The 23,800-nt window shown below is 41.8% G+C and overlaps 1 protein-coding gene across 2 annotated transcripts in view; it reads left to right on the top strand.

Annotated features, from left to right (window-relative positions):
* The window catches only part of blacat1 (BLACAT1 overlapping LEMD1 locus), a 121,400-nt gene extending 98,683 nt beyond the window's left edge, over window positions 1–22,717 (top strand). For both annotated transcript variants that reach the window (XM_078546415.1, XM_078546416.1), the window contains one exon: window positions 15,531–22,717. In XM_078546415.1, coding sequence (XP_078402541.1) covers window positions 15,572–15,673 — 102 coding nt within the window. In that variant the 5' untranslated portion in view covers window positions 15,531–15,571 and the 3' untranslated portion in view covers window positions 15,674–22,717. The remainder of the gene's footprint in view (window positions 1–15,530) is intronic.
* Window positions 22,718–23,800: the final 1,083 nt, after the last annotated feature.

Raw genomic sequence — 23,800 nt, 5'->3', positions numbered from 1 at the left:
CAGAGAGATTGATTATGTGGTGAAAATGGATCAGTGATGAGTCACTGTCTGTAGATAACACTGAGGTGAGTTGGGATTGGGGGTGAGTGGGGAGGTAGGGGAGGAACAATACAAAGTGATTGCAGACTCGCTATCATTCTGTCTACCTGCAGTAATTGCTAGAAACACGTTACATTAGTGAGAAGTGCAGGAGCTAAAATACTCATTGCCCATCTGCTCTGCAATTATCAATGTTAGAATAAAGAGAATAAAGGTCACAAGCAGTATACAAGAATATAACAGTAATGGCTAATAAGTGGCCAATCAGACCACCTGAATCCTTTACCTTACTACTCCCAACATCCAGCTGCACTTTGAATGTCCCTCAGTGCAGCACTCAAGTGTCAACCTGGATTGCCTCTAGAGAGGGTCTTGGACCTGCAACTTTCTGCCTCAGATGTGAGAGTACTACCCACCAAGCCACAACTGATTCTGTGGTATTCCCCCAACCCACTGTGCCACCCTCCCTCACCCGCACCACCACCACCACCACCACCACTCTCCCAACCATTGACTGCAGTTTGGTGCCATACATGGTGGCATGTTTCCTTGATATTGCTGATGGGAAACTGATTCTCTTCAGTCCACAGTGGATTTAACTGCTATCCACCTTTAAAAGGTGATGAGCATTGCATGGAGGCTACTCTTCCTAGGCAGGAGGGAAACAATTTGGCAATGTAAAATCACCTTGTAAATGTGCAGATCTTGTCCATTGAAAGAACCCTAGGCTTGTTAACATTCAATCTATATAACATATCCAACAATGTCTTGGTATTATTAAAATTGCAGTGTCCAAAGTCCATTGTGGCAATATTATCTCCATGTGTTGATATCAAAGTCTCAAGTTCCATGTCTCCCTGGCAAAAGACTCATTGTGAGAATAGCTCGAAGCTATCTGCTCCATCCATTCTTGCTGATGATGCATCCCTGTTTTCTTTATAATGCTACTATGATTTCCACTCTTATTATAAGGGAGGGTTTGTGTTGGCTAATCCTTTCTAAAAAAAATAATGCAGTATCAGTATTTGTGCCAATTGTACCCACTTGAGCGTAACAGAGATGCATATTATGAAAACCACTATGGTTTTATAGTTGCACAGGGAACTGCAAACTAATTTTAATACAAACAAAGAAAATGATGAAGGTTGGAAAAACCATGTCGAGGAACATGGGAAAAGGAATAGTCCATTCAGCCCCTTCTGCCTGTTTTGCAATTCAGCTAGATCATGGCTGATCTGTATCTTAACTCCACTTTCCTTCTTGATTCTATATTCCCACTACCCTTTGTGTGAAGAAGTGCTTCCTGGTGGCATGACCTGGCTCAATTTTTAAGGTTATGCCTCCTTGTTCTGAACTCACCCACCAGAGAAAATAGATTAGGTAGAAATTACCAAACTCTTTAATCATTTTAAACACTTCACAATTAGATTACTACTTAATCTTCTGTACAATCTATGTAACAGTTTATGCATTAAAAGCAAAATATTGTGGATGCTGGAAATCTGAAATAAAAACAAAATGTTGGAAATACTCTATCAGCAGGTTAGCAACTTCTGTGGAGAGGGAAACAGGGATAACAACTTAGTTTATTGGAAAACAACTTTAAACAAGGACATCCCATAGCCGTAACACAGTCTGGGCAGCCTTAACAAAGTGAGATTTGGGCTTCCACCCCTTAAGGGAGGAAGTCCAGCCCTCAAGAGCTGCTGGTCAATCTGATTGGTTGGCAGCTCTAGCAGTCCCAGCAGCGACAGAACTGAGTAGTGTGTACTGCTGGGACTGCAAACAGTCCCCAGGATAAAAAGGATACAGCCACCAGACTTGGGTAAGTGTGGAGTTTTGGGAGGGGGAGGGATCGGGCTGACTAGGGAGGGATGTGAGGACGGCTGGGGGGGGTGGTGGGTTTTGAAGGCCAGGCGGGAAGGTACTAAGGGGGAGTAGGAATGTAGGGGGGTGCCCTCTTGTGCACAGGGCATTCCCTAAAGGAGGCAACCCCCTTCCTTCCTGCCCTTTCACCAAAGCTGGTGAAAAATCTCTAGTCTGTCTTCCATTGACCAGTGTATTATGATGGCCGAGGTGGGTTGAGGACCTTAAATGGGCAATAATTTGCCTAAGAGCAGGTGGCCTAGCGGGCGCCTTACCCATCTCCCGTATTATGGGGACCAGGTCGGGGATGGGCAGGAAGGTGGTGGGCTAGCCACCCGACATAATTTACATGCCCCCCACTGCCAAAAACATGCCTGGTGAGGGGGCCTCAAAATCCAGCCCAACGTTTCATGTTGATAACACTTCAAAATTTCAAAATTCGCAGATGGCACAAAACTTGGAAGTATTGTGAACTGTGAGGAGATTAGAAGAGAAATATGCAGGCTGGTGCAACAGGCGGACATATGGCAGATGAAATTTAACGCAGAGAGTTGTGAAGTGATACATTTTGGGAGGAAAAAGGAGAAAAGGCAATATAAAATAAAAGATACAATTCTAAAGGGGATGCAGAAGGATCTTGGGTATATGTGCACAAATCATTGAAGGTGGAGGCAGGCTGAGAAAGCAGTTAGAAAGGTATATGGGATCCTGGACTTTATAGAGGTGTAGCGGACAAAAGCAAGGAAGATATAGTGAACCTTTATAAAGCACTGGTTCAGCCTTAACTGGAGTATTGTGTCCAATTCTAAACATCACACTTTAGAAAGGATGTAAAGACATTAGAGGGGGTGCAGTAAATATTTACAAGAATGATTCCAAGGATGAGGAACTTCAGTTGCAAGGATAGATGAGAGAAGCTTGTTAGGGCTGTTCTCCTTAGAGAAGAGGAGATTGGGAGGAGATTTGATAGGGGTGTTCAAAATCCTGAGGAGTCTGGACAGAGTAGATAGAGAGAAATGGTTCCCATTGGTGGAAGGGTCAACAACAGGGCACCAGATTTATGGTGAGGGCAAAAGAACCGAAGAAAACATGAGGAAAAGCATTTTTTAAGCAGCGAATGGTTAAGATCTGGAATGCACTGCCGAAGAATCTGCTGGAGGCAGATTCAATTGTCACTTTCAATAGGGAATTGGATAATTATCTGAAGAGAATTGAGAGCCACGGAGAAAGGGTGGTGGAGTGGGACGAGCTGAGCTGCTCTATAATTCTATTGTAAATACAGCATAGCTCTACTTACAGAATCTGCTGCATCCTTACGATTGCCAATGCTCTCAAAGCTTCTAATTACTGTAGAAGCACATACTGACACCCCATTCAGAACAGAACATCATTTTTAATTTTCACCAGCTCTGACTTCCATAAGAACTGTCTCTTAAAAATATGATCTGAGATGAATTTCTGACACCAGCCAAATAGACCCAGAAAAATATAATTCCTGCAATGCACCGAAACCAGCAAAGAGGGAGCATTCTTTTTTAATATTGCAACTTTTCTGAGTCTTCTAAACCATACAAAGACACTGAGCTGTTTGGGGGTTATTTGGTGATGCGGGAGAGGGTCATGGGGCTGGAGAGCGGGGAGAGACTTCTGAGCTCTTGTCAATGAGCTACTTTGTCTTTTAGTGTTTTGCTAGCAACAAGAGCATTTTTTTTGTAGCTTTGCAGCAAGCACACACCAAACTGTGTGATGCAGAGAAACTGTGTCAGAATGCTAAAATAGACCATTCTGCCTACCTATGCATATCGGTCAGAACATCTTGTGCAGCATCACCTTTCAACACCATTGACTTCTGTTCTTTAGTAGCAATGGCATGAACATAAATTTGCCTCAAGTAGTTTTGTTGCATCTTGTTGTGAAATACACAATATGGAAGTTTGTACAAATTTGAAAAATGTTAACGCTTAACTTTGATTATTTATTTATCTCACTTTCACATGAGAGAGAAAGTATGTCTCTATTTTTTTGTTGACAATTTCCTTCAAATCACTGGCGCCACTGACCAATTTGTGCAGTATTCTTCTTCAGGCATGAGTTATTCTCCATTATCTCACCCAAGTGATCATTATTCATGTATGAGCAGATTTTCAGGCACTGCTCCCTCCACTTTCAAAACCTGCCTTTATTGATCATGTCTCAAAAGGAACATAATGGTACTTGTTGTGGAGAGGAGTGTAATGAAGATTTACTAGATTGATTTCTGGGGATGAAAGCGTTGTCCTCTGAGGAAAGAGTGAGTTGAATTTCCTAGAACTTAAAAGAATGAGAAGTGATCTCATTGAAATGTTTAAAATTCTTAGAGGGTTTGACAGGGTAAATGCCGAGAGACTGCTTTCCCTGGCTGGAGATCTAGAACTAGGGGCTAAAGTCTCAGGATAAGAAGTTGGCCATTTACGCCGATGAGGAGAAACTTCTTCACCCAAAGGATTATGAATCTTTGGCATTCTCCCACCCATAGGGCTATGGACGCTAAGTTGATCAGTAGGTTTCTGGGCAGGAAGGGAATTGAGGAATAGGGTGGGAAAGCGGATTGATGTAGAAGATCTTATTGAATGGTAACGCATGCTTGATGAGCCATATGGCCTACTTTGCTCCTAGTTCTCATGTTTTTTATCCACCGGTCTGCCTGTAACCCACCCTTTCTCTTCAAGCTTCTTTAATACATCAGCCCATAACTTCCAATCTCTGGAAGGTTGTACCTGGGAGGTACCCAGAAAATGTGCTGGCGGACCACTCGGAAGTCCCCAGGCAAGGATTGCACAGGAATTGCAGGGAAGTTCAAACTTCCAATGGGCAATTACCCTGCACTGGAAACTATCCAAAACTCCAAATTAAATCACAGACTTCGGATGGTTCTGACTGTACTAACAGAATAGTTACCCAAGAAAAGTCAGAAGAATTAAAACCACATCTAACCCCTGGCTAATTATAATGCTGACCCTCCTGACTCCCTACAGGACCCCTCAACTACCCCCCCCACCGACTACCATCCTTCCTCCCTGCCCCCAACTGACCTCCAAACCTCCCTGACTACACCCCTCACTCACCATCCAACTGCCCCCACCTCCCCCCACCCCGACCAGCTAGTGCCATAAAAAGGTGGCATAGTGTCGTTTCCCCCAACTTTCCTGCACTCGGCTGAAGGATTCGGAAGCCCGCTGCGCTGCACATTTGTCACTCGGTCCAAGTCGGAAGGTCGGGCAAAATTAGTGAAGCTGCATCCCAGTTTAAATAAAAAGGAGCCAAGTGGCAATCTGACTGTGATTGCCACTCCTCAGAAGTTTTGGTCCATCAGTTCTACCTAACTGCACTCTTACCTCTCTCAGATTGAGGCCCTTTTATTTGACTCGCAGCCAGACCACAGCATCAAGAGGTCAAAGTTCCCAATGATCATGGGTCGTTCTTCATCATCATTGATCCACCTTCAATCGTTCAAACTCCATTCAACCCATTACCACCCTTATTGAAATCCTCATCCCCATTTTATTAGCTCAAAGGTAGATTTCTCATAAGGGGCATCAGAATGAAAACAAGCCTTGCCCTCACCAGGGATCCAGACATGGGTACACATCCTTCACAAATCTTAACTAATCCAGAACTCTCCAAGCCATTTCCTATACAACATAAACATCCCATCCTTACCGAGATGCATTGACTCTCTGTACTTCAGCAAGTCAATTTCAAGATCCTCAAACTCACTTTTGAATCCCAGTTCTCCTCCAAATTTATTTGATAATCCTTTTCCAGCCACATGTTCTAGCCTGCACCCACTCCCATTAATGCTTGCTCCATTAGTCTCTCCCTCACCATGCCTTCCCCCTTTTTGACAAGAACATTCACTTCACCATTTGTGGCTGATGCTTCTTAGAATTATGTGCCAGCCCTCTGATATCCTCTTCCAAAACCATTTTACCTTGCTACATTACCCTCAGCTTCAAAAAGCATCTTTAAGATCTTTCTACTTGACCATGTTTTCCACCCCCTCCATTCCCCAGATGAATTATTTTCCTGTTTAGTGTCCACTGCTTGTAAACAGGCATGACACTTCCATTTGGGTAACACAAATATATATTTTTTTTTTCCCATAAGTTGTGGGCCAGCATTTATTGCCCATCCCTAAATGCCCTTGAGAAGGTGGTAGTGAGCCACCTTCTTGAGCCACTGCAGTCCATCTGGTGTAGGCACACTCAGTGCTGTTAGGAAGGGAGTTTCAGGATTTTGACCCAGTGACAGTGAAGAAACAGTGATATAGTTCCAAGTCAGGATGGTGTGTGGCTTGGAGGGGACTTGCAGTTGATGGTCTTGCCGTGCATCTGCTGCCCTTGTCCTTCTAGTTGCTTCTAGACTTGAATGTTGTGGGTTTGCAAGGTGCATTGGAACACAGTGCTGCCACTGCATGTCGGTGATGGAGAAAGTGAATGTTTAAGGTGAATGGGATGCCAATAAAGCAGCTGCTTTATCCTGGATAGTGTTGAGCTTCTTGGGTGAGGTTGGAGCTGCACTCATCCAGGCAAGTGGATGAAAATATGAAACTAGCAGGCAGGAAAAGACCATTTAGTCTACCAAGCCTAGCCCAAACACTGAAGTATGAGAATTCGACAGATCCCTCATCCTTCACCACAGCCAAGTAATCTTTTAGGAGGGGAAACAGACCCAAGAAAAATTCTAAGGTCAATAAGGGAAAAAAGACCCTGAAATATTGCTCTCCAGCCCTCTCAGGTGCTCAAAACCCAGTGAAGGAGATCACATGGACCAAGTATTATCTGTAAAGAAAGTTACCTTCCATATGATGCGATTTTTGCCCCAGTCAAGAAATGTTCTAGTCCACTCTTGAAGGTGATGCAGAAGGTCAGTACCCACCACATCATCTGACAATGTATTCCAGAGGCTCACTGCTGTCCAGGAAAAGAACCACCTATACAGTCTATTCCTACTTTTGTATAACCTTGAAGTCTAAACCTATATCCCCAGTCCTTCCCATTCTGTTAAAATGGAACAATCATGGGCTGAATTCTACATTGATCGGCAGGCGTGCGCCTGACCCAATCGGGAGTGAAATTGTATGAGATGACGTCGTGCGAACGTCCCGACGTCATCACGCACTCACGCAATATTTTGCTTGGTGGGTGCATAAAAGTCAGAAGCATACCCGTTGACAATTAAGAAGGCAATTAAGCCCATTAATGGTGCAATTGTCTGCTATTTTTCATCGCCCGTCCAACCTTACAGTTGGCGGACGAGCGAATCGGCCAGGCGGCCTTTACATTTTTCATGAAACCTGAACCAAGGACGGGATGAGGTTTCCGTTATGAAATAAAATAAAAATAAAAATCCGTGGGCAGCATTTTTATCATCTATATTTTCAGATGCCTGATTGTGATGCTCGGACATTTTTTTTCTGCTTTTTAAAACTTCATTGCAATATTTTCGGGTCTGCAGCTCCCTGAGGCAGCTCTCGGCCTTCAGGGAGCTCTCTCTCAGCGCTCACCCGTGCCCGCGTTGACACATCGCCCGCCCTCCTCCCGCCCCCACCACAGCAGTGCTGAGCTTTACAGTGTGTGCTTCACGCTAGCTAGCCGTTAATTGGCCAGCCAGTGTGAAATCGCGGTTAGGGGCCGATCGCGGTCAGCGGTCCGTTTCCCGGCCGATGCTGGGCCTGCCAATCGCGCCTGCCCGCCAAGCTTAAAATTCAGGCCCATTTCATAATGATGCATATAATGGCACATTGTTGCTGCACAGTGAGCAATGACATGTTATTAAATCAGAGGTATTGGAGCAAATCTGATCCTGTCCTCATCTAACAAGCACACATAAGAACTTAGGTTACTGTGGTGAACAGCGCTGGGGACCCTGGTCATAATCTTTCTCTCCGTAATCCAGAGTGCTGAGGTTAGTTGCAACTGGCTTCCTACCATGTAGCACAGCATAGATTGCAAATTGATCTCAGATATTTCTGGTTGCACTGTATATACATTAAAAAAATATTTATCGCAATTTTTCAGAGACTGCTTTGTAGCTGATCTTGAATTGAATACAGGGGCTTGTGAAGAACAGGAAACGATGGAAAATTTAGAAAAATGTAGGGAGAGGAGTGCAGAAATGATGGAACAAAAGAAGGGATAGCAAGATGTATTCAGAAAATCTTCCTGTTGTGAAAATTACACTCCTGAGGTTGATTATGCACTGAATGTATTCCTGTTGCATCAGTCAAGCTGCACATTTCAAACCCTAATCCATTTTTGTTAACATTGATTCATTCCTGTGTGTTGTTTAGAATTACTGTGAATGATTGATGCGTGAGCAGTTACCCCAGAATCCTCTCAAGGATCTATTTCAGCTGTCTATTAGCATGCTCATTATTTTTCATTTATGATGGGTCAAAGGTATTTGTAAAGGTCTCAGAGTAAAAAAAACAATGAGACTTAAATCCTTGGGTAATATTTATGGATGTGACATTGCCAAACACTTATTTTGTGAAGGAAAGCATGTTGATGTCATTATCGCAGGACTGTACTGATTTCAGAATCAGTCATGTTTGGGCCTGCGTTTGCAGGTTAGGCAGGAGCTGTGTCCGGAACTGGCAGGAAATGTATGCATTAGATCTCTTATGTACTTCTTAGAGAACGCTGCGTTGAGTTGGTCTTTTGAAGTTCAATTATGTCTTTTTTATCTAATACACTTATCTGGGGAGGAGGGAGCTACTCTCAGGACTAGATTTTCTCTACCAAGGTGAGTAGTTCAAGTCAGGAAATTTTCCGACCCAGCAGACCCACCTTGGTGTAAAAGGCTCCGTTAGAACCAAGATTCGCTCTGGGGAAGCGGGGTGGCTGGATTGGGTCGGGCCCTCTAATCCCGGAAGCAGGTCCTAGGTGCCACGGGGGTGGACGAAAGCCAAGGTTGGCTGCTTAGAAGGCCCACTTTGTTCCTCTGGTACTTTGTCCCAGGTGTTTTAGAAGCTGTTAGGTCCTCTAGCCCTCGCCCTTCATATCCCCTCACTCCCACCCGCTCCCAAAGCCCCCTCATACCCCACCAATTCATGCCCACCACCCACACCCATGACCTCTCATACCTCCCATGGTCCCACATACCCCAATGCTACTTCCAAAGCCATTCACCCAGTGGGAAGACCTGAGGAACCATGTAGACATGAAAAACATAAACTTCTAAAAATCTTACACAGCTCTCACTCATACACACTTGATAGTGAAAAAATTTCCCATTCGTGAAATCCATTCAAAGCTTTTAAATCTCAAGTGCTCAATTTCTTATAAAAACAAACTTCTATTCATAACCCACACCAATGACAGCTAATCTTTTAATAGCTTCTTTAAACTGAAAATCTGACTGTGAACTCAGAACCGCCTGCTGAAATAACTGTAGCTTTTGAAACTCACCTAAACATTAATAATGATAACCTTTGGGAAATGTCAACATCAAAACTGCATGAGCAGATGATATTGTTTTTTCTATACACCAGATGGCCTGTCAATCTGGCAGGTGGTGAGGGAACCAACAAGAGCGAAAAACATACTTGACCTCAGCCTCACCAACCTGCTTGCCGCAGGTGCATCTGTCCATGACAGTATCGGTAGGAGTGACCACCGCAGTCATTGTGGAGACGAAGTCCCGCCTTCACATTGAGGATACCCTCCATCGTGATGTGTGGCATTACCACCGTGCTAAATGGGATAGATTTCAAACAGATCTAGCAACTCAAGACTGAGCTTCCATGAGGCGCTGTGGGCCATCAGCAGCAGCAGAATTGTACTCGAACACAATCTATAACCTCATGGCCAGGCATATCCTCCACTCTACCATTACCATCAAGCCAGGGGATCAATGCTGGTACAATGAAGAGTGCAGGAGGACATGCCAGAAGCAGCACCAGGCATACCTGAAAATGAGGTGTCAACCTGGTGAAGCTACAACACAGGACTACTTGCATGCCAAACAGCATAAGCAGCAAGTGATAGACAGGGCTAAGCATTCCCACAACCAACGGATCAGATCTAAGCTCTGCAGTCCTGCTGCATCCAGTCGTGAATGGTGGTGGACAATTAAACAACTCTCTGGAGGAGGAGGCTCCACAAATATCCCCATCCTCAACGATGGAGGAGCCCAGCACATCAGTGCAAAAGATAAGGCTGAAGCATTTGCTACAATCTTCAACCAGAAGTGCCAAGTGGATGTTCCAACTCGGCCTCCTCTGGAGGTCCCCAGCATCACAGATGCCAGTCTTCAGCCAATTCAATTCGCTCCATGTGATATCAAGAAACGGCTGAAGGACGAAGATACTGCAAAGGCTATGGCCCCTGACAATGTTCCGGCAATATTACTGAAGACTTGTGCTCCAGAACTTGTCGCACCCCTAGCCAAGCTGTTCCAGTACAGCTACAACACTGGCACCCACCCAGCTATGTGAAAAATTGCCCAGGTATGTCCTGTACACAAAAAGCAGGACAAATCCAACCTGGCCAATTACCGCTGCGTCAGTCTACTCTCGATCATCAGTAAAGTAATGGAAGGGGTCATCAACAGTGCTATTAAGTGGCAGTTTCTTAGCAATAACCTACTCACTTATGCCCAGTTCGGGTTCCGCCAGAACCACTCAGCTCCTGACCTCATTACAGCCTTGGTTCAAACATGGACAAAACAGCTGAATTCCCGAGGTGAGGTGAGAGTGACTGCCCTTGACATCAAGGCAGCATTTGACCGCGTGTGGCATCAAGGAGCCCTAGCAAAACTGGAGTCAATGGGAATCAGGGGGAAAACTCTCCGCTGGTTGGAGTCATACCTAGAACAAAGGAAGATGGTTGTGATTGTTGGAGGCCAGTCATCTCAGCTCCTGGACATCACTGCAGGAGTTCCTCAGGGTAGTGTCCTCGGCCCAACCATCCTCAGCTGCTTCATCAATGACCTTCCTTCCATCATAACGTCAGAACTGGAGATGTTCGTTGATTGCAACTCCTCAGATACTGAAGCAGTCCATGTCGAGGCTTGGGCTGAAAGTGGCAAGTAACAGTCACGCCGCACAAGTGTCAGGAAATGACCATCTCCAACAAGAGAGAATCCAACCATCGCCCCTTGATGTTCAATGGCATTACCATCACTGAATCCCCCACTATCAACATCCTGAGGGCTACCATTGACCAGAAACTGAACTGGACTAGCCATATAAATACTGTGGCTACAAGAGCAGGTCAGAAGCTAGGAATCGTGCAACAAGTAACTCACTTCCTGACTCTCCAAAGCCTGTCCACCATTTACAAGACACAAGTCAGGAGTGTGATGGAATATTCTCCACTTGCCTGGATGAATGCAGCTCCCACAACACTCAAGAAGCTTGACACCATCCAAGACAAAGCAGCCTGCTTGATTGGCACCACATCCACAAACACTTACTCCCTCCATCAGTGACACACAGTAGTAGCAGTGTGTACCATCCACAAGTTGCACTGCAGGAATTCAGCAAGGCTCCTTAGACAGCACCTTCCAAACCCACGACCACTACCATCTGGAAGGACAAGGGCAGCAGACAGATGGCAACACCACCACCTGCAAGTTCCCCTCCAAGTTACTCACCATCCTGACTTGGAAATATATCGGCCGTTCCTTCACTGTCACTGGGTCAAAATCCTGGAACTCCCTTCCTAACAGCACTGTGGGTGTACCTACACCACATGGACTGCAGCAGTTCAAGAAGGCAGCTCACCACCATCTTCTGAAGGGCAACTAAGGATGGGCAAGAAACGCTGCCCCAGCCAGCGAATCCCACGTTCCGTGAATGAATAAGAAAAATCAAAGCAGTCCAGCAGACTTTTTTTTAACTCTCACTGACAGTTTCAGCCTGTTTTCCTTTCAAGCAGAGGGTTTAAAAAACTTAAGATCATGACACTTAAGCAGACCCTATCTGCCCTTCAGGAGTGTTTATGCCTACTCCATCAACTTATGACTCCTACGCTGCATGTCATGATGGGACCAGCAAAAATGGGGTCTTTCTGAACTCACCACTACATTAAATGGCCTTGCTGAGTTTGTGTTTTCCACCTGTGTGAATCATGCTCTGCCACGAGCCCCCTCCCAGCAGAAATTGGGTCTGTCAGAAATGGGGGTGGGACTTCCACGTCAGGGATCCGCCCATTATTTTTAAAGGTTCCCGGAGTCTTAGCCAACACTGCAAAAATCCAGCCCTCAATGTTGTTTTTATCCCTTATCTTCCTGCAAACTCCCATTTTTGGGCTGTGAAAATGAACAAATTCCAGCAGCAATGGTGTCAGCTATAGCTCAATGGCTAACACTCTGAGTCAGAAGGTTGTGGGTTCAAGCCCTACTATGGAGGCATGAGAACATAATCTAGGCTAATACTTAAGCATAGAGTCGAGGGAGTGCTGCACTGATGGAGTTGCAGTCTTTTGGATGAAACGTTAAACCAAGGCAATGTCTGTTCTCTCAGATGGACATAAAGATCTCAGTGCACTATCTAAAGAAGAGTTTAGGGGATCTCCCTGATGCCCTGGTCAATATTTATCACTCAACTAACATCACTAAAACAGATGCTCTGGTTATGATAACATTTTTGCTTGTGGAGACCATGCTGTGTGCACATTGGCTACTGCTTTTTCTACATTGCTACAGTAATTACACTTCACAATGTGCTTAATTAGCTGTAAAGCACTTTGGGACATGCAAGGTGCTATAGAAATGCAAGTTTTTTTTCCCTTTTATATATCGTCTTCAACATAGCTAAACATAAGGTGTTATTGAAAACTGGATGAAGGAGATTTTAAGAGGGATGACCAAGACCTTAGTCAAAGAGGTAGGCTTCAAGAAGGTCTTAAAAAAGGATAGACAAGTGGGGAGGTAAAGGGATTTGCAGAGCATGGTGCTTAAGTGGCTAAAGTTGTGGCCGCCACTGATGCGTCATTAAATCAGTTTACTTATGTTAAAGTTAATTAATTATTTTCAATTTCCATCACTAAGATTATACTAATTTGTGGTAAACAGCTGCTATGAAGAAAGGTACTTGGGACTTTTACATTTTAATGTATAAAAATGCATGTAAACATAATTCTTGCAGTCAATTGTAGGCCACATTAGTGAACCAGCTATTTTTTTCTTATAATCCAATAGGTTATATGATTATTCACATGCTCTATTGCAAATATCCAATTCAATTTCACAATTTTCCACGTTGGGATTTGAACTTACAACCATTAGGTTACTCGTCCATTACCACAACCACCAAGCTGCCATACTCCATCTACAGGATCATTCAAAAAGCAGCCTCTGAGCGGGTATCTTCAATGTTTCTGTGCCATTGTTTATAGCCCTGTAATTGCCTGCGAATTGCAGTTGCTGGGTTATCTGGCTGATTCTGCAATGCCCATTTTTACAAAGGGAAGTCAGCCCCCAGGGAGCATGAGTTGGAGTTGGTCTCACCTGATATCTGGGTTGCTAATCCAGTACATAACTAGTCCAATGCCGTACCCAAAATCATCACACCTGTGCTTGCTTTGGTAAATTACTGAGGATGCTGACCAGAAATACTTCCGCTTATTTTTGTTAAGTAAAATAAAATTAATTAAAATCAAATAAAACTTATTTTGTCCTGTAGATTGAAAAGATTTGAGTGAAAGAAGTGCTCTTACTGAACTGAAATTCATTAAGGGCACTTAAACTTAAGCAGATAAAAATTCGCTACCTAGATACTCATCACTTTTAAGTAACTTATTCTGAAGCTGAATATTGTGCTGAAACATCGGGCTGAAATTTCAGGTCCCGCTGGGCGTGTGAGAAATGTGGGCAGGCAGGGGACATAAATACCAGCGCTGGCCATATGCCGGCTTCACAGTGTCATTACAGTGCCAGCAAGATTCACCAGGGCAGTGGGGGAGGATGGTCCCAAGATCCTGCCTGAACCATTAACCAAAGCGATAAAGATTGTTAAAGAGTTTACTGAGAGCTCAATGAGGGGTCTGTTCAGATTTTGCAGGTGAACACACGACACACACTGCCTGGAGCAGATCAGATACATGAAGGAAAACACATAGCTGGGAGCCAGTCACGGCCAGCCCAGGGAACTTGGTGGGCTGCATGAAAGGGTGAACAGCACAAAGTGGGGAGTTAAACATTGGCACACAGGTGCCATCGAGTCAATGCAAGTTACATAGGAAATTGGAGCAGGAGTAGACCATGTGGCTGGTAAGCCTGGTCACCATTCAATATGATCATGGCTGATATTTGGCTTCAACTCCACATTCCCAACCACTCCCCATATCCCTCGATTCCCTGAGAGTCTAAAGTGCTGTCTATCTCAGCCTGAAATGTGTTCAATAATGAAGCATCAATAACTCTCTGGGGTAGAGAATTCCAGAGATTCTCAACCCTTTGAGTGAAGAAATTTCTCCTCATCTCAGTCCTAAATGATTGGCCCCTTATCCTGCGACTGCCCCCCATTCTAGATTTCCCAGCCAGGGGAAACAACCTCACAGTATCTATCCTGTAAAATCCTTTCAGATTCTTGGACGTTTCAATCAGATCATCTCTCATTCTTCTAACCCCAGGGAATATAGACCCAATTTATTCACTCTCTCTTCATAGAACAACTCTCTCATCCCATGAACCAATCATGAGCCTTTGTTGTACCTCCAAAGCAAATATATCCTTCTTTAAATATGGAGACCAAAACAGTACACTCTACTCCAGGTGTGGTTTCATCAAATCACTCTACAATTGTGGCAAGACCTCTTTATTCTTGTACTCCAATCACTTTGCAACAAAGGCCAGTGTGTCATTTGCCTTTCTAATTGTTTGCTGTACCTGCATGCTAACTTTCTGTGTTCCATGTACAAGTACACCCAAGTTCCTCTGAACATGTTACAAGTTTCATGCCTTTTTAAAAAATATTCTGCTTTTCTATTGTTACTAGCAAAGTCAATAACCTCACAGTTAACCACATCATACTCCATCTGTCACCTGTTTCCCACTCACTTAACCTGTCTATATCTCTTTGCAGCCTCTTTGTGTCCTCCTCACAATTTACATTCCCACCTAGTTAGTTCAGGGACAGTGGTCAGTAAGTCTTTGGGCAGTGAGGGGCAGCCCTGCCTGGGTTCCAGGCCTCTGTATCTCCTGAGACATCTTTCCAACAGCAGGTAATGCAATGAAATGTCAGCCACAGTAATGGCTCTCATGGTCTGCTTAAATCAAGCCCGCACTTGCACAGTCACACTTCCATTCAGGCTGCCACAGACGCTAGGTGGCCGCCAAAGCCAAGCCAATTAAGGGTGCATCCCCATCTAAATTGAATTGACAACCCCAACATCTGTTTCCATCCTCTGGAAGGAAAATCCTATCTCTCAACTCAGAACTGTGTTTTGAAGAGATTACGATATCAAACTGCAAAGGCAGAGAGTGAGCAGCCTTTGCGGCAATCTCTCAGATCTCATATAACAATCCAGCAAAACCAGAGCACAAGCTGTTATCTATAGGATTCCATTAGTAATCCTGCCCTTAATGTTTCTCACATATTTCTCTCAAGTCCTGAAACACTTTTATTTATTTTTCAGATCAACATTTGTTCGATGCCATGCACTGACTCTCATAGGTGATGCCCCAATTCACTTTTGCCTGCTTCTGTGGACTCCATGGCTTTTGCAACTCTAAGAAAAAGAAGGAAGAACATGGCTCTGAACGGGAAACATCCGTGTAAAAACGGGCTAAGGATTATGGTATACTCTACTGGGCCCCCACTTACAAAGGGGGCCAACTGTATCTCTTGGAATCCAACGTGATGCTCTAGCTTCATAGCAATGAACAAACCATCAGGGGTATGAGATGGACTGCATTTGACATTGTCCTAGAAAGCAAGACCTCTGTTCTGACCTGTGGAGTGTGCATATATCTCTTTTGCATTAACCTCTAGGAAATAGGTCGTCACAACTTATGACTTGAACACATGGTTTACTTGTTAACAGTTCCACTCAAAAGAAAAATACCACAAATCCTACACAGAATGGTTTTAGCAATTACTCTCTTTCTACAGATTCATTTATTTCAAAATGTCAGTGTGGGGTATCCAAATATTTTCCTGAAGGGTGCAGATTGTACTGAATGTTCAATATCACTTGGTATTTCCTTTGGTGTTTGGGAATGGGGAGATGGTAATGTCTTAAATCCAGTTACATTTTCTTTAAAAAAAAGAGTACTGGGGTCATTGGAGTTATTGCAGGTGTTGGAAGGAATGCAACTATGCCTGTAATAGCAATGTCCCATTGCCACTGATCTATAAAGGAAAATTGGTTTGATTATTCACACAAAAATTAAGAATTGTGATATATCATTGTTATATCTTGTTCCTTATTATCAAAGCAGCAAAGGAGGGCTTGCCTTGTAACTGCTATTGTATGCACTGTATCTTGTCTTGTTCATTGGAAGTTAGGGTTGCCAACTCTAGTTGGATGCATTCCTGGAGGTTTCATACATGCATGGCTCCAACCACCTGGTTCATTCAAATGGTCTTTTTCACCTAACTCTAATCCTTTATAATTAATAAATGAAGGTGTTCAAAGAAAATGGAAAAACAAAACATTTTTTGGTTTAAAACACCTTTATCATTTTGTTGCAGTGTCAGATGGATGAATTTTTAATGCCTGGAGAGTTGGCAACCCTATTGGAAATCTGCAATGCAGACATTACCAGGCTGTGCCATTAAACACCAATTGTTACTGTAGTGCATTGTAGCTTTTGACACAATCTTAGAGTTCAAATGCTGTTCATTAACTGCTCTAGCAAGATCTCCCATGGGGTTACAATACAATCTAGAACTCCCACCTTCAGGTTATGGTTCTGCAACACGGCCCTACTAAAATATATGAGCCAGGGCAACAGCTTTTTTTTTTAATTTTAAAGAATATAATATGATGGCAGTGAAGCCCTGGTTTTTCACATTTACCTCCTCTTACTTTGCAACATCTGGGTGTTTGGAATGTAAAGAAAATTGTTTATTGCTGACTAGCAGCTTTTAAAGCCAGTAAAGGGATTTCGTAAATCACTATTTGTCGGGTTCAACAAATACCATGTGCTACATGGGAACAGACTGAAGTCTCTGTTGTGCTTGCACTTACCATATTTCATGAGTTTGACAGGCTGTGGGGTATCTCTGTTACCTGTAGAGCCGAGAAACTAGTCCAACTGAATCATAAATTTATTTAAATGAGTTTATTTTCTTATGAAAGGTCAAAGTTATGAATTTCCTTTTTATCCCTCCTTTGACGATATGGTTTGCAAAGCATATTTTTTCTTACACAAAGTAGGTTGGGTAAGATAAAGAAGGATGGATGGAGGCTTGTGCAGAGCATGAACACTGACATGGACCAGTTAGGCCAAATGGACCATTTCAGTGCTGTAATTTCCAAGACCTGGTCATATCTCAAATGTAATCCAAGGAACATAACAGCAAGATACAGTAAGATCCACTTAAGATAATATCATATAATTCTCAGATAATTCTCACTTTTATATATCTGAAACTATCATTGTTTAATTTAGTTGATTATTTTTGTAAACATTTTCCCTTCCTTTCCGTTATGTTTCTTACCTCTCCACCTCCACTCCTGGAAGCAATTGCTCTTCATTAGGTACAGCTCCATGGGTCCCAGGCAACCTCAAGTAATCCGCCAAGTGTCCATTCATCATATGAAAGCCTGCACAGTGAGTAAAAAGAAAATCTGCAAGTGCTGGAACTCTGAAATAAAAGCAAAAGCTGCTACAAATACACAAGAGTCAGAATCTGTATATTATGTTTTGATGATGGGCATTCACCTGAATAGATCATAATCTGTTTTCTTTTTCTCTCTGTACGCTGACTGACCTGCTATGTATTTGCAGCATTTTCTATTTTTATTCTTAGATTATTGAAGTTAGAAATTAAGTAACTGTGAGGGGCATCAAGCTGATTCTTGATCAGCTATCTATCCTCAACTTCACATCCAGAGGTGTGCACTAGAGGACACCAAGAGAAGGATTATTTAAAAGTTTAAGAGATTTATTTATGAAAATGACAACTTTGTATGCAATGATGGCAGTTCTACAGCAATAGAGCTCCTTTAGCTGTAAGGCAGAATTAGCAACACTGACTGAATTTTGCCTCTTTAATTCCAGGCTACTGAGGCCAAATGTGACATACCAACTGGTGTTGGCTGAGATCAAGTAGCTTACTACAAAACGTTTTCAATATTTTAAATAGAACACTTGTGTCTCTTGCTTAATTCTGATTAAGATGGTATTACCGTATTCTAAAGCATTTCACGTACAAAACATGGCATGTTTAACATTATGTATCATCACTTGTTGCAGTAAGACAAGCAAGGGGTTGGAATGATTTCCCAGCAGGGAGGGAAAGCAGGCAAATTAAAAGGGCTGATCCTTCTTTACTCCTGCAGACCACTTTCAAAGCAGCACTGTAGGAAGTCTAGGAACAAGTCGCAGGCCTAGCCTTCCAGTTGGACATATGATGTAACATGGAGAATCCCAAAGAGTAAGAGAGGGAAGAGAGTTTTGCAAAGACGGTTAGCATTGATTTCCACTCTTTTCTATGGAAATGCACAAAAATATTTGTTCAAACATTTGGTGTTTTATTTATTTTTTCTCCTTTACCATGAGGCAATCATAGAATCACACAGCACTGCAGGAGGCTATTCCCCCATCGTGCTTGTGCCAGTTCTTTGAAAGGGCTTTCCAATTAGTCCCAGTTCCCTGCTCTTTTCCCATGGCCCTACAAGTTTTTCTCCTTCCAATGTTTATTCAATTTAATTTTTGATAGTGCTGGCTCTGCATCCACCACCCTTTCAGGCAATGTATCCCAGATCATCATAACTCACTAAATAAAAAGATTTTCCCCTTCACCCAACAGGTACTTTTACCAAATCTTTAAGATGGAACTTTTAGTCAAATGGAACTAAGCTTGTCAGTAAAAGAAAAGCAAAATACTGCAGATGCTGGAAATCTGAAATAAAAGCAGAAAGTGCTGGAAAAACTCAGCAACTCTTCTTCAGAAGAAGAGTCATATTGGACTTGAAACATTAACTCTGTTTCTCTCTCCACAGATGCTGACAGGCCTGCTGAGTTTTTCCAGCACTTTCGGTGTTTATTTCTAAGCTTATCAGTGTTCACAAGTAGTAAGTAAGTACACAATTTAATATTTTGGATGAAGAAAGTAATATTTACTGCAGAGAAAGTGGACTAAATTTCTCCAAGCCTATGCTGATCAAGAAATGCAATAAGTCTTTATTTCTGCAGTCACAGTTGTGTTAGTGGTCATGTGTGACCTTGGTACATGGCTCATAAATTTAATTTATTGAAGCAGCAGCTGGCTGATCAGAAAATCACCTCTAAGTGAATAGAAACTGATGGGATTTTCCAATCAGGCACCTTCTGCATTTTAGATGATTTGAAAATTTAGTCCTATATTTTTCTACTGAAAAAGTTTGAATTAAATAATTAAATCTTTGGATTTTTTTTAAACATCAAGCAAAAGTCTTTTACGGCAAAATATTCTTATACACGAGCACAATACATAGGATCTCTTTATTCAACTCAATACTGAACCCCAAATAAATGTCTAATTTCATCTCATTATTTAAAGCTACAGGATTCCACAGATGTTCATGATTTATTGCAGGCACACACATCGAGTTTCACTTTATATGGACAAAAACTGATCAAGGATTGCAGCCATTATGATCACTAATTTAAATGCTTGCAGTCACTATTGCCACCGATTATGAAGCTTGTGGTCACTGTGATGGTTGATTTTGATGCTTGCGGTCAATATGATCACTGATTGCAATGCAGTAAACAATATAGATGTAACATGGTTTTCTTTCCACAGTACCTGTAGGATTCAAAAAAAGATGGTACATGCACACTTAAGGATCAGGGAAAGACATCATAAAAATATACTTAGACTGCGTGTGCGTAGTACGTCATGAATTTAGATTTCCCTGGTAATTATCTGCAGAAGTTTTTCTGAGCTGATAACATCACTGTTGTTAATCATGAAGTGTGAATATCATGTCACACCAGCGACAAGGCAGACCAGGGATCAACAAATTTGCAGTTTCACCGATAGATATGAAAGATCACCAGCTGTAATTTTGTTACTGTTGTGGGTTTATAATGAACCACCCTGACTGCACTTGGAATACTCTTTGCAATTTCAGTCATTGCCCTTCAATTACCCAGAATTGGGGAGACTGTTTGAACTTCCAGACATAGTTTTGTCTTGTCTCAGGATATGTAATACATTCTTAATTTGTGTTCTGCCACAAGTAGAATGAAAATATACATCAGGATGAAGAACTGGTTACTCCGGAGTATATAGTTTTGATGGGATCTTACTTAATCATGTAAAAATGAACTTCTGTGTAAAATGAATAAATACATATATTTAAATATATAAATAACCGTAATAGTCCATACAATTTTATTTATCTGTGTATAATATATTTTTATACATACTAGTAATTTATTTCTATGATTGATAGCAGATTTGATTATCAATGAAAATCTAAGCCCTAAAAATGTCAAAATAGCTGTAACATAGGAATATATTATTGGTCATATACCTACTAGAAAACAGAGATAGGTGAGACAGGTTGTATATTCTTATTTATATGGAGGAAACTCAGTCAAACAGGTATGGCACAGGTCCAGAATTACAACCTATTGCATCTGCTAACAATGGATGGCTTGCCGGGGGAGGGGGGGTGCACAGGGAATAAGCAGGATGGTTTTATTTTTCATGATTGCAAGTTAGTTCTGGATGAAGAAAGTTATTTGGCCAATATTTGTTCATCCATCGAAAATGACCCTAAAGTATTCCCATTTCCAGAGCTTAAACAAACCCAGGGTTTCCACTTTCACACTATTATGTATGTTATGTGTGCGGAAATTTATCTTGGCGGTCTTGAGCACCCTTGACGTCTACCATCCCTCTGTGTACCAAGGAAAGGTGTCATGTAAAATCTTACTTGTCTGTGAAAATGCACTAGCTTTATGATTGATAAATTGAACAAAAGAATATTAGTGGGTCCACATTCGCTGCCTCTTTTATTATTTTCGGAATGCCTGAACCTTAATCCTTAGTGAAATGAGCAACATTTTGGTGATTATTTTGTCAATGAATAGGTGAGTGGATATTTTAACAAACCAATGTACAAGTCATGCAAGAAATAAACACATACCTTCCTTTACTCAGTAATGACAGAATGTTTGTGAAGTACTGTGAGTACAGGAGGTTTGAACTGCCTGGTCAAGGATAGGGAATCTGGGATGGGAACTCTGAACACAACATTGTACTTTTCTCTTTTCATCAATAAAATACAAATTATGTTAAACCAAAATAAAAAAAGCTCAGAAAATTCTGGAAACACACAGCAGATCCAACTGAAAAGAAAAAAAATGACTTGGCATGTTCAAATTTGGGTTCAATCACATTTATTAGGACACAAGGGATGCAAAAATGTTCAGTTCCCAATTTATTGTTTCCTATTTCACACTTGCACCAAGTTTTTAACTGAAGTTGACTTTTAGGGGAATTTCAGCTCCCTGGTGGAGGCAATATACATACATGGTCAAATACAAATATGGTCTTTATCAGATCTGGAATAAAAGCAAGCCCCTTTAAATAGTAAGTAACTATTGACTTATACCTATTGATTAATTCTCTACAGGAGCTCCCTTATTTGCCAGTGTCCGGTTTTGACCATCTACCACTGACAACTTAAAGTCATTTTTTTAATAAAAAAACAAATTGAAGTACTAGATAAGTAGCATTAATTAGCTTTCAATTAAGACTCACACTCAAAACAGTAATTTGTCTTTTGCCTTTTCAGGTGCTGTCAAAGACACTGTTGACCTACATTCTATTTTGTATCATTCTGTAAAATCTTGTTAAAATAATTTCAGAAGCAACTTGGTTTTAACAGTTTTCAATGCTTTGGTCCATCTGTTAAACCAAGGTGAAAAAAGCTAAAGTGGGACTTTAATAGAAATTTAAGTTGTGATGTAGAGCAATAAATACCGATGTAACTAATCTGATCCAGTTAGCTTTTAATTGTGTTTACAAAGGCCACTAGTGATATTGAGAAGTCAAAGGCAGGTAACAATGATGGAAAATGAAAAAAACACATACATCCACAAGCTTGACTAGTTCTAACAGAAGATGCAATAAATATGAAGACAGCATCTATGGAGAGAAACAGATTTCACATTTCATTGAATGACTTTTCATCAGAATTTTTTGTTATTGATCTGAAACCTTAAATCTGTTTTTCTTTCCACAGATACTGCCTGATCGAGTACTTCCAGCATTTTCTGTCTTCATTTCAGATTTCCAGCATCTGCAGTATTTTGCTTTTAACTTGGCATGTTCAAATTTGGGTTCAACCACATTTATTAGGACACAAGGGAGGCAAAAATGTTCAGTTCCCAATTTATTGTTTCCTATTTTACACTTGCACCAAGTTTTTAACTGAAGTTGACTTTTAGGGGAATTTCAGCTCCCTGGTGGAGGCAATATACATACAGTAATTAGGAATTATATTCTTGACAAAAATATGCATACAATACTGTAATTACTCTAAGAAATTGTATTACATTGTTCAAAGAGTGTATGTTGCCATTGGCTTTGCTGTTCAAAAAAATCAGTACTGACAGAAGGTATTAAAATTAATTATTAAAATGTTAAGCCGAAATATCATTATTAACGAATGAGTCACTTTAAGACAAGTGAAAATTTCAGTTACTTTTCTAATAAAGTACTGCCTTGATTTATTCTTTAAAAAATCTATACAGACTGACAGTCTCCACAAGTATAATCAGTGGATTTCTGAATCGCCAACAGGTGAGCCTTTTAATAAAAGTGCATTTTCTTTACAGCAACCCTATAGAGTATAAAACTTTATCTATCTGGATTCAAATTACGTAAAAATTGGTAACGATTTAGTAAGAAGAACACTATTGTTTATTAATTCATTTCACTTGATGATTCTCTCTATTGCTGTGAAAATATACAAGGCACATAGTGGTGACAGTGCCCTCCTCAGGCTGGGAGGAACTCCTAGAGTATTTTTAGTTAAAAAGACTATGGGTAGAATATTGCGCTCGTCAGGTGGGCACGTGCCCGACCCGAAAGACTGTAAAATGACACATGATGACATCGGGCGAGTGTCCCAACATCATCGCACACTCGCACGATATTTCAGTCGGCGGGAGTGCGCGGGAGTCAGTAGCACGCCCGCCGACAATTAACAGGCCTATTAAGGCCGTTAAAGTTCTAATTAAATGAAATTTTTCGCTGCCCATCCAATCTTACGGTTGGCGGGCAGTGCCTTTGGATTTTTTGCGAAACCTCATCCATAGGCGGGATGAGGTTTCGATCAATGATTTTTAAAAAATTTTCAAACTAATTTCTAACATGTCCCTGCTCATGTAACAGGGACATGTCATTAACATTTTTAAATTCTTTATTTTTTATTTTCAAAATTCTTCAACTCCCTGAGGCAGCTCTGTGTCTCAGGGAGCTTTTAATGCACGCACCCCCGCACATGCACACACTTCCGTGTTTGCACTCCTCTCACCCCCACCCTGGAAACTGAGAGCTACAGAGCATGTTTCATGCTGGCTGGCTGTTATTTGGCCAGCCAACCATGAAATCGCGGTCGGCTTCCCGCCCAACCACTGAAAATTCCTGGCCTATAGGAGCATTTCAGCATGGCACAAAGATTAGAATTTTCCAACCATTGGACCAAGTTTAGCTCATGCATGTAGGACTAAC

Source organism: Cetorhinus maximus, chromosome 8, assembly GCF_964194155.1.
Source record: "Cetorhinus maximus chromosome 8, sCetMax3.hap1.1, whole genome shotgun sequence".
Lineage (NCBI taxonomy): Eukaryota > Metazoa > Chordata > Chondrichthyes > Lamniformes > Cetorhinidae > Cetorhinus > Cetorhinus maximus.
Note: the sequence above shows the minus strand (reverse complement) of the source record. Positions and strands in the feature narration are given on the sequence as shown.